This window comes from Homalodisca vitripennis, chromosome 4, assembly GCF_021130785.1.
Source record: "Homalodisca vitripennis isolate AUS2020 chromosome 4, UT_GWSS_2.1, whole genome shotgun sequence".
Taxonomy (NCBI): domain Eukaryota; kingdom Metazoa; phylum Arthropoda; class Insecta; order Hemiptera; family Cicadellidae; genus Homalodisca; species Homalodisca vitripennis.
The window spans coordinates 118,901,453-118,913,903 of NC_060210.1; the positions used below are offsets into that span (position 1 = coordinate 118,901,453).

Here is a 12,451-nt window from a genome sequence, read left to right on the forward strand (position 1 = left end):
AGATTGAGATAATTTGCTAATTTTCATAAGTACAAATCCCTGGGATTTGTTGCTCAAATTTCACGTCAATTGTAAATAATAATTCCATTATCCTGGAATTTTTAAAGATAAAAGGTGTGAAGTGCAAGATTGCAGTTTATTTTGTACATGAAATAAAGGTGCATTAGTTTTCAGTTGTTCTCTGGATTGAACATAGAAAGTTCCACTTATAAGAAAAATGCAATAACAACCAATATGGTGGATTAGAGGCTTTTTGGCCAAAAAATATTACACAAGTTTCGGACCACACATCGTGCAATGTGTTAAGATACAAGTTTGTTGGAGTGAAAACGGGGCATTAGAAACAAGTAATATTTCACTTAATTAGACTATATATTTCACTGTACATCAAGGTTAAATTGCTTATAACTTGCATTACTGGGCATTTAAAATTAATATAGGCTTACAGTATGTTTATGTTATTTCATATAAAGTATCTTAACACATTTCTGAGTTAAAGCATTATTCCATAAAAGTGATCGAACAGTATTTCCCACAAAATCAACCAATGAGAAGAGTTTTAAAATATTTTCATGAAATTTAAGTACGAGTGTGCGAAAATCTTATGTCTGTAGTGTGATTTTAGATTTTTTCAATGTGAACATGTGTAATGTTGCACATCATTTTAAAGGTCTTTATAAGCCTAACACTTCAATAAAAATAAAAGTTAATTATAATTTATGTTCTAAAATGATGGGTGAAAAACTAAAATGTAGAACTTTGTGTATTATACCATATTGATTGCTGGTGTGAAGATAAAACTTTGTTTAAATAAACCTTGTTTGCTTTTCAATAAATTCTGTGTCATTTTGTTTGCAACATGAAAAAGTTTTCAGAGAAATCTCCTTGTACTCCCAAGCTCAAATTATAAAATTTATAATAGGTGGACTAAGGGTGCCATTTTTGGAGTCTTGGCATACCAGAGTGTTTGGGGTATATGGAACATCCACAATAATGAGGGACCAGAGTCCAACCCCCCGGAAGTATTTAAAATTTAGACACCAATATAGAGTTTTTAAGGATTTAAACTATGATTTAACAAAATGTATTCATTTACATACAGTAAAAACTAAACTACTTTTTTTAAATTATACTCTTTCGAAATAGTTTTCACATATTAGTACATAAGACCAATTAAATTAACCATAAAAAGAAGATTTTGCAACAGTGTGATAAAGCAGAACATGATTTAATGGCAAAACAACACAAAGTACGGTAGGTAACGATTTTATTACCTGACTCTATTTCCGGTTTCACCGCAAATAGTTTTTGAGGGGGAGGGGTGTTATAATTCATCAGAATCAGTACTGCTTGCCCGGGCTTTGAATCTGGTATTGTGGATGAAGACGCACAAAAAAGAGCCTATCAAGAAGATATGAGAGTTCAAGGAAATTAAAGATTTATCAGCAAGTTTTATATTTATATGTGTGTAATTTGTTTGAATTTTTCAGATGTCGGTATTTAAGCAATGCCTATGTATTTTTCACGTAAATGGAATTATATTCTCATTTTGGTAGCCTATTTATACATAATTGGTAGGTGCAACTGTTGGGGAAATGTGTCACTCAGGGGGAGATGTACTTTTATACCGGAAAAAGTCTATCCTCCAAATTATTCAGAATGGTAAATAAATTAAAAATAAACCTGAGTATGTCTTCTGACCTCAGGAGATAGAAGACTGTGAAATGATTCCAAGTTACTAACGGGAATCTCAGAATAGTAATAGCACGACGAAGCGTTGGGCGATTTCAAGCTGGAGACTAAAATGTTCCAAGACAGGTCGAACTTATGAGCAATGAAAGATCCTTCAAATGTGGAAGGCAACTGAGAATTTAGCAATGAGATGAACCAGATCTATATTGTGTAGAGCTATATAGGAGACAGTTAAAGTCTGTTCGTTCCAGTTGAGTGACTGCTGTGTGAGGATAACGTCAAAGGCGTTAAGAGACGTGTCATTTATCTAGTAGACATTTTTAAAGGGGCATTTACATATTTGTGGAAAGTTAGTGGAAAAAAAACACTTATTAATATTCAGCACATTCTCTTTCGCACCACTGGACGACAGAATTCAAACTTTTTTGAAGAAGATTAAGATTTAGATTATGATAATACATTTTTGAAAGTCTCGAATAATCAGCATAAAGTCAAAATCAGCATATACTATTGTGGGAGTGCATAACTAAATCATTAATAAAATATATGGAATAGCAGAAAGTATGTAGATCCTCGGGTTGTAGTAGACAAAAAATAGAGAGGACACTTTTATAGCGAACTTGCAACTGATATACAGGGTGGGAGCGCGGTAATTTGCTTTTTTGCACTGCAGGCTGTGGCGGCACTGTTGGTCGAAGAGAGGGGAGAGTGAGCGTGGCTTATAGTGACTGACGGGAGATTTGTATTCCTCCGCGTTCCAGTTGCCATCATGCAGTGGACACGAGAGGAGAGGTCGTTTTGTGTTGAAGCGTATTTTTCAAATGCCCACTCGATCATTGCAGTGCAACGTGCTTTTCGTTTACGATTCGCTGTTCCCCCACGCGGACGTGTTCCTGGTCGGCAATCAATTGTAAATTGGGTAACTGCATTCAGAACAGCATGGAATGTGTTATGTGTCCGAAGGGGACCTCAGAGAAGGATTACAACACCGGAAAACATCGATAGAGTTAGAGCAGCAGTACTGCAATCTCCAAAACGCTCTGCTCGGAAGCAATCACTTGCTCTTGGCATTTCAAGACGTTCTCTCCACCGGATTCTTCATGATGAATTGAGATTTCACCCGTATAAAATGTGCTTGGTCCATCAATTGTCAGCACGGGACTATTTGACACGGCGTACTTCTTGTGAAGACATGCTTGCAACTATACCGTGTGACACAATTGTGTTCTTTTCTGATGAGGCACATTTTCACCTCAGTGGGTGTGTTAACAAGCAAAACATGCGCTACTGGAGTGAAAAAAACCCCAGAGAAGTCCACCAGAGACCTCTGCATTCGGACCACGTCACTGTGTGGTGCGCCATATCACGAGTAGGCATCATTGGCCCTTACTTTTTTCAGGATAACCGTCGTGCCATAACTGTGAACTCCGAACGGTACTTGACTATGATACAGGATTTTTTTCAGCCGGCTCTTGAGGCAATGCAATTAGAGGATACATGGTTCCAACAGGATGATGCTACTGCACACACAGCGAGGGTTACCAATTGTTTGAGGCAAATGTTTCCTGGACGGCTTATTTCTTTGAGGGGTGATGTGAACTGGCCGGCACGCTCACCAGACTTAGCCCCATGCGATTTTTTCCTTTGGGGTTACCTGAAGTCGAAGGTGTATATCAACCGTCCCAACACCTTGGAAGACCTAAGGAACAATATTGAGGCTGAAATTGGCAGAATACCAGTCGACATGATTGTTAGAGTTAATGAAAACTTCAGAAAACGTATGCAGCAGTGTGTGGATGCCGAAGGTCAACATATGCCAGATACATTATTTACAACCATGTAATTTAAAAACTCCCTCACTGTTCAATGTAATTAAAATAAAAAATAATTTTTTCTGAGGTTCATAATTTTTTTATTTCATTTCCAAATCAGCAAATTACCGCGCTCCACCCTGTATATTTTTCCGGCAGCAAAACAATATAAGACCAGTAATACCAACTGTCCAAGTTTTAGTCTGAATAAATATGAATGACATGATCAGTGTGTTAAATGTCCAGCTTATCAGATCTTCAACATCTTGCTCGTGCACAAATCAATTTGGAAGGTCAAAGAAATTTTGGCAGAAGGGCGTCTCCACATAAAACCACTTGGAGTTGGTCGTCGACACTGTGAGATCGTAAAACGAATACTACCAAGAATAGCTTTCTCAAAAATATTAGCTATAGCAGGGGAGGAGAAAGATATGTCGTTAGTTACTGGCACCATCAAGAGAGCCAATATTATGTACAGAGACAGTAAAATTGATGTTCTTTTGAGAATTCCTCTAAGGATTTCTTTTCTTGAGGACCATAGAGATCTGTGAAAATTACAGTCAAGCATAAGCTAAATAATCTGGTTAGAAGGCATTTCAGTATTGGTCGGCAAAACTTATTAACTGAAGGGGAAATAGAATAAAATAACTGCTATTCAGTTCACTTAAGAATAAGAATTTGGAAGGACCACATTTTTTCAGAGGTGAATGTCTATAAGTGAATTAAGAAAAATCTGAAAACGTTCAATGACAATACATACACAAAAATTGTAAATCAAAGTCGAAGTGAGAGACCTGAGCATAAACTATCACTATAGTCAGCTCTTCATTCAGTTAAAAACAAAATAAGGCCTTGATAGATTCTATACCCGTAGCAACATGATGAGATTCAAAGCGAGAGTGATGAGCGTCGTATGGCAGTGTAATTATATACTTTAACACTTTCTTGGAGCAATTATGTGAAGTTACTGGACTGAATTACTCATAAATTAGCCATTCTTCTGCGGGATAACACTAACTCGCATTCTTTTAATTTTACCCATTTTGTCCTTCTTTACAGACATATTAGTTGTAACGTGTATGTTAGTTTAAGCATTTCATATAATTCAAATGAGAAGTTGAACCTCATATGGAATAAGTTTAAACCGACAATAAAAAAAACATGTGCCAATTTATAGTATTTATTTTTACTCTTTACTCTTTGGCAAGAAATCCAATTCTATACACTGTTCTGCTCGTCTGTCGTCTTGCCATATGGCTGCTTCTGCTCATTTGTATTCAAATGGGTATCTAAAACACTGTGATTTTAATTGTAATATTAATATTTACTGGCTTTAGTAGTGATTTCTATTTTAAATCAGATAATATAATTTTAGGTTGATATTTTTGAAATATTTTATTCTATTATACAACAATTTTATACTGTTTGTTGAATTTGACTTTTGAAGTGCTTGTTACTTGATATGGGTGGTAAGGGAAGGCTGGAGAAAGTATAAAAGCACTCTGAAACCTGGAAAGTTGGCTTCTTAGAAGCCCACCTTTGTAGTGATAGTGTTGAAGTTTGTTTCTCAAAAGAGCAGTTTATAGAAATTCTTTGAAATGTTTTTGAGTCAGAGTAGCGTGGTAAGTGAAAAATGCTAGTTTAGCAGTTATTGACAATTTATCTTGATACCGATGAATGTTCATTCGTCATGTACCCTTGAGATCATTAATAGGGCCATGTTGGCAAATAGGCTAACCAGAATTGGAGTCAAATTACTTTATAGTCAGCCGGTGTACAACCTTTTAACGATATTTGTGTCATATTTTATGTTTCAGTGAGGCAGTGTACCTGAGCAATTTAGTTTGATTTACAATGTGTTTTCAGTTCATTGTAGCTAGGTTTTATTTCAAAATGTATTTTACCAAGTCCAACCTGAAACAATAATTATGCCTTAATGGCTGTAAGGATCTAAAACCTTATAATAACCTTGTAGACCTTCATAGTTTTGTATAAACTGATATGTTAATTAGACACTAGTATAGTTCTGTTTGGCTCTTATGTTCTTAACATTCTAGTCTAAGCCTTTTTTTTACAAATATTAAAAACAAGTTAGGCTATTTATCCAATCAATTATTTTACCAACACAGGCTAATCTAATCGACCATCAGATTTTATTCGAAGTTCACCACAGGCCCATGTGCTTGGCTCAGACAGTCATATCTAAACTGCCATGAGCTGATTAGATCAGATTCACATATTTTATTACTGCACTGTAATTTTTAACTGATAAACATGGAATCATTTCAAATACCTAGTTGCATTGTCTACAATTACATAATTAGAGTTATACAAAATGTCAGGTAAGCCATGCTGCACCGCAAGGTAAGCATGCAAGAGCTAAGTCAACACATTGACTAGCAGATGCACTAGTATGGAGTAGTCTCATGACGCTAATCAACATCACTCAGAACTGAGATACAGTGAAGGTGTGAACAATGTTTATAGCTGGACACTTATTGTACTGTAGTTTAAAACTGCAGTGTAATAATTGGCTACCACGACAATAGAATCAACTACCGACTAGAAATATCTAAACTATCTAATATAAAAACATTTGACTATAATATATTCATAATTAATCATTGTCAGCTGTTCTTATTGTATAGAATAACAATATTTTTTAAAGTCAAGTAAAATCATTTGCGTAGTGACATTGGCAATTGAGCAATGATAATGAACATGCGCTTATTGTGTCAACATTTATTTTTATGCATTGAACAATGTGTCAGATGGCTCCTTTAAATTCAAAGTATTCAGTTTGTAGTGCAGATGAAAACCAGAATGAAAAGGTGGAAGGAAATCAAATAGTGTTACATTGCAAGAAAATTCAATACAAATAAAATTATATAACAATGCACTTTAGAAGACTTTTAACACTATACCAAACCAACTTTGACTTTGTAATAAATTAGTGTAGTGTTAACAGCATCAGTACATGCAGAAATACCATCACAGATACTCTATCACTCTATACAGAGTTTGGGTACGGTCCAATAAGCGGACCCGGTTTTTTATATCGAAATTGGCAAACGATATTACTTAATCATAAACCATCGATATAATCAATCGATACTGATGAATTATTTTTAACAACTTAAATAATCTATATGAACAGCTGTAAACACTTTCAAATAATACAAGGTAATATTTTAAATTTCACGTAACATTGTGTATTAAAATGGCCGTCAATCTTAGGAAGCTTCACGAAATTGCTTTAAAAGACGATAAAATATGTTTTTTATGGCTTCAGGATGTTGGGTTAGTACCTAAGAATCCATTATGTGATATTTGTGGAAAGGTAACAAATGTAACTGTCAGAGGAGCTAACATGGTCGTCTTCAGATGCAAAAAAAGAAGGTAATGGTGGACACAACTTTAGTAAAAACGTTTTCGTTCTGTTTCATTAAGTTAAAGTTATGAGTTTCCCTGATTTTGGTTATGTTCATTTATTATTTGTTATCATTAAATTCACATTTTAATTTAAACATATGATTGTTATTACTTTTATATCGATTGATAGTCTATGATTCGATATGCGAATATTAGGTATCGATGATTATATTCTTCGATATAAAAAAAAAACCGGGTCCGCTTATTGGACCCTACCCCAGAGTTTTGTTTTATATGGTTATAAAAATATAACTAAAGTATTATTATTTTCTATAATCTTAAATATCCATGTTTCTTTTATATGTAAGAATATAGCCTCACTGCAATACAATCAACTGTATAACGTAGTTCGATTTAACATTATTGTTCCAAAATAATTTTAAAAAATGTGTGTGATATTTTAATAATGTCTGCAAGTCCAATGGTCATTTTCATGCATTATTTGCATCACGATGTCAGACACGTTTATCCTTTAAAATAGTAAAAAGTAACTAAATGTTAACTGTTTTGTTTGTTAGATTTTAAAAATATACATAGCCTAAATAGTTTTTATCCAACATTAAATTGTTACTTTTTATTAAATAGAAAGGTCGTACTATACTGTAATTTTAATTACCTATAATTTAATTTAGCTTGAGGTTTTGGTTTCAGTAGTGTTAGATAATCATGAATATCAAGGACTCAATACTCATGAATTTCAATGATTTGATAATCATAAATATCGATTGCTTATTGTACTGATACTGCCGCGTAGTTTAACATGTTGACCGGCAGATGTTCTAGTCTGAAGTAGACTTGTAACACTAGTCAAGATCACTCAGCACAGAGAAGATTAACAACTGTATTTGTAAATAGAATTCATAACCTTTTTACTATTTTATTTCTTTAGTATTTTGACCAACTGAAACTAGATTGACAGTGTATTTTAGATTATTGGGAATAGAAATGATAGCTAGATAGTTTACACTATAATTTAAAAAGGCTTACATTTTTATAATTTTTATACTAAACATTTAATTTTTTTCAATAGTAAATTTAATTTGGATCACTGGCATATTACATTCTAGTAAACTAAATGGTGTTTTTGTAACCCAACAGTAAGAAATTACCTGGGTAATTCTGAGCAATTACTGGGTCAATTTCATTTCATATTTTAGTATGATAATCAGGCAGTCCTTAGAAAGTACAAAAGGAAATATGAACATGAAGAGTTGGAAAACCATCGTTGGCCTTGCAGAGTGATAGGAAAATTCAATTTATATGAGCCGCATCCTACTTATCTCGTTCTGAAGTGTGGCTGATACTCTCAAATGATCTGAGCTGGATTTTAGATACTAAGTTATGTCCAGTATTTTTTTCTGCCAATTCAGAGTCACCAAATCCTACAGTGATGGCCAGGGGACTTTGTGGTTGGTATTTTCTTGTGATACAATCATGGTGAATGATTTTGCATGAGAAAGTACTGATTACTAATGTCCCTGACCATCAGAGTGAGCTACAGTGACACCATCTCTCACTGCTGGCACAAAAAAAATCTGAGATGGTATCTAATTGCAGTTCAGACCATGTTAGTGCTCCTGTGTCAGTGGTTGTTAAACTGATTAGTTAATTAAAGGAAATAAAAAAAATTACTCTTTACCTCTGCAATAACTTATGTGTAGACTTGCCATCACACAGGTCTGATTTGACTGTCTCCTTTGCCAGTTGTTACGGTTTGGATCGTAGACTTTGCCAAAAATTTTTTTATTCTGTTTACAATTAACAATGTAGTTTTAAATTATTTTCAACTACTATTATTTTCAGTACCTGAACATTTACAAGTTACTGGGGAGGCAATTTAATGTAAATTTTAATTTAATTAAAACATTTACAGTAGTGTATTGAGCAGAGTTCAAGTCTAAGTGATTAAACCTTGTTATTTTAACATCATAAATGTATTGTGTAAAACTGCCAATGGATTCCACCAAGGAGTTTCTCCTCACTCCCCCTACCATACTTCATAACCAATCCCCACTACTTACCGAAGCAAGAGAAGAAAATTGTGGACGACAGTCATTCAAACCTAACCTTTAAACTTAAAAAAATGTAATCTGTCAATTAAATAAAATAATCTACTGGTTGGCAATATTACATAACTAAATATAAATTAAATCAATCAATCAATCATATTGTCAGAACACAAAGTGTATAAAAACGTTATCAGTTAAAGGATAACAACAATCCACACTAACGTATAATTATTAAATACAAATACATTTTAAAAACGCATCAACCCTTTAAGTACATGTTATTATTTACTATATTCAAGAATAAAGTCTTTGGTCATTTTGTAAGACATTGTCAAAACGGTGAATATTTTTTAAAATAGAAATAGGCCTAATTTAAAATTACAATTTAACGGTCTAGGTGTAAAATTAACTAAAAGTTTATAAAATACAGTGATGCCAAAGGACTGAAACCAGGTTAAAAGTTACCCTATACATCAAAGTACTCACTTACACTATATAAGCATCTTTCAGTTAAGCATAACTTAATAGTGATTTTAAACCTGTTTAGGGACATGCCTTTGACGTCACTAGGTAATGCATTGTATAACTTACTGCCCTGATATATAAAGCTGTTTTGAGTGCTAGAGTAATTATATCTTTTTGTAACAATATTAAGCCTATTCCTTGTTTCATAGCCATGAATATCAGTTATATGTTGAAAAGCGTAGAGGTTTTCTTTAATGTACATTAGTGTAGAAAAAACATACATTGATGGGAGGGAAAGAATTTTATAAAATATGGTCTACAGTGAGTCAAATCCGGCAAACTGCAAATAAGCCTAATGATTTTTTTTCAAAACAAACAACTTATCACAATATCCAGAGTTTCCCCAAAGGGTGATCCCATAGTTTAGCTGACTATGTACAAAGGCATAATACACACTAAGCAAGGTGTCCCGAGTTACTTTATTTCTTAAAGATCTTATCAAGAATATGCCTTTTGAAATCTTTGTTGCCACATAATCGATATGATGTTGCCATTTTAAATCACTCTGCAAATATATGCCAAGAAACTTGAGAGGAAGATCACAGCCCCCTTTATTTCAAAGACTTAAAGTGAGATCTCGTGTTTTTTGAGAGTTTAGATTAAGTTTGTTGGTACTGCACCAATCGAGAATGGTCTCAGAACTGTCTGTTAAAATGGCATTGGTATTATCTACCAACTTATCTTGTATACACATTCCTAAGTCATCTGCAAACAAAAAGGTCTTTATACTGTTACTTTGCAAATTATATGGAAGGTCGTTGATATACAGGACAAAAAGCATTGGCCCCAAAATGGAACCTTGTGGAACTCCATGGCGTACATACAGTGTGCTAGAAAAGTTGCCATTTAGGAACACGGTTTGACGTCTATTCTCTAAATATGATTTTAACAGGCTTACAACAGAATCACTGAAAAAGTAATAAGGTAACTTATTCACTAAGATGTTGTGGTCCACAGTGTCAAAGGCCCTGGACATATCATAGGATCTCAGAACTACACTATTATGGTTCTCAATACCTTCATAGGAGTTGATTATTACTTGTTGAACAGCTCCAACAGTGCTCTTCTTAGGTCTAAAGCTTAACTGACTTTTTGACAATAAGTTATTGTTTTCCAAAAAGTGCACAAGCTGACCATGTAAAAGTCGCTCCAAGACTTTTGACACTGGGCACAATAGATATAGGCCTATAATTGTCACATAACTCCTTTACTCCTCTTTTGTGTATGGGTATTACCTTACTAACCTTCAATAAGTCAGGAAAAACACCCTGAGTGATACATTAATTGAATAAGTAAGTGAGGACTTCACAAATAAAAACAGAAGCAATTTTTAGAATGGCAGCATTTAGCCCATAGACATGCAGGCATGCGCTTTCTCTTATTCCATTTATGGCTTTAAAAACTTCTTCTACAGTAAAAACATTAATATTAAAACTACAAATCTATTACCATCACAATAAACACTATGTAAATTTTACATAAAAGCTATGGTCTTCTATACTACAAGGCACCTGGGTTCTAATGTCATTTACACAATCCACAAAATATTTATTAAATTTATCTCCTGTCAAAGAAACTGGCGTGGACAGAGGTGTACTGTTACTCTTCATACAGCAATTGATAATTGACCAAGCAGCCTTGGTTTTATTCAAAGAAGTATTTACTATATCACAATTTGCAGAAAATTTTGCTTTTTGAATTTCATCTTGATAGAGCTTTCTAACTGACTTATAACTATTGTAAATGTTGCCATCAAGATCTATACTATTCTTTAACAAAAAACGCAGCCTATCTAGATCCCTTTTAATAGAAACAATACCCTCATGATGCCAATTGCTACTTTTGCTTTTTCTCCCAGTTGTGCTACCACCAAACTTAGTCCTAAATGGGAAGGAACTATTTACAGCCCACATGAGAGAATCAAAGAACAATTGAAACTTATGATTTACATCACTACTATTACTATATACGTCAAGCCAACTTATTTTCTTTAAGTAAAACAAAAATATATTTTTGTTTTCACAGTTTAGTATTCTAGAATGACTGACAGGCTTGAAAGGTATCGTTATCGATACATGCCTTAAAAACTATTGCATTGTGATCGGATACACCAATATGTACTACAGTCGCTGTCCATCTGTCTGGATGCAATGAGGTTATAATGTCGATACATGTACCGTCCCCATCAGAAGTGGCGTTAGGTCTTGTAATCTCAACTACTGCTGGAGTTAGATTAAAGCTGTTTATCAAGTTTTGAAGTTGTAGAGTTTCACTAGTGAGAGACATAAAATCTATGTTGAAGTCCCCAGCCAGAATAAGATTGTAGTTCCCACCATAGAGACTGGAATAAACATCATGTAGCTTATCTAGGAAAGCATAGATGTTACCTTGTGGTAGACGGTAGAATGACACAACCACAGTTTTGAAATCACAAAGGAGAACTGCTGCCGCCTCGAATTGAAGCTCTTCAACCACTGATGGAAGTCTGTCGTAGATCACAGAGTTTATGTGTTCCTTTATGAAGATTAAAGTTCCTCCTCGCTGTTTGGTTTTCCTACAAAAATAGCTGACAGTACGGTAGCCAGGCATAACAGGATTGCTGATATCGTTATCAGAGATCCAGTGTTCACATATACACATAACATCAAGATTGTTATTATCAGCAACTAGTTTAAGAATATCAGTTTTATTTATCAAACCTTGTACATTCCACAACATCAGTGAAAAATTATTCTTGTGTAGGCCTACGTATTTGGTACCAACACGGTCTTCATCTCCAAAAAAAAAAAAAATGTTTTGAAGCATCAGAGTTGCCTTTGTTTGAATATCTAAAGCGACTTATGTAAAATACCTTCAGGCCAAAAATCTGCATCAAACACCTTAGTCTACAGTGATAAGGGAACACCAACCTTAAAGGAACTATATCCTGGACGTGTTTTTTAGCTTGGTTACCTCATAATCAGCTTTAGCACTGCCACTTAG

General features: G+C 34.1%; 1 protein-coding gene across 1 annotated transcript in view; it reads left to right on the forward strand.

Annotated features, from left to right (window-relative positions):
* Nucleotides 1–4,883: 4,883 nt before the first annotated feature.
* Nucleotides 4,884–12,451, forward strand: part of LOC124360011 (transcription initiation factor IIA subunit 1-like) — a 30,110-nt gene continuing 22,542 nt past the window's right edge. Inside the window, exon 1 of the mRNA XM_046813238.1 lies at nucleotides 4,884–5,125. Within this exon, the coding sequence (XP_046669194.1) occupies nucleotides 5,102–5,125 (24 nt within the window). The 5' untranslated portion in view covers nucleotides 4,884–5,101. The remainder of the gene's footprint in view (nucleotides 5,126–12,451) is intronic.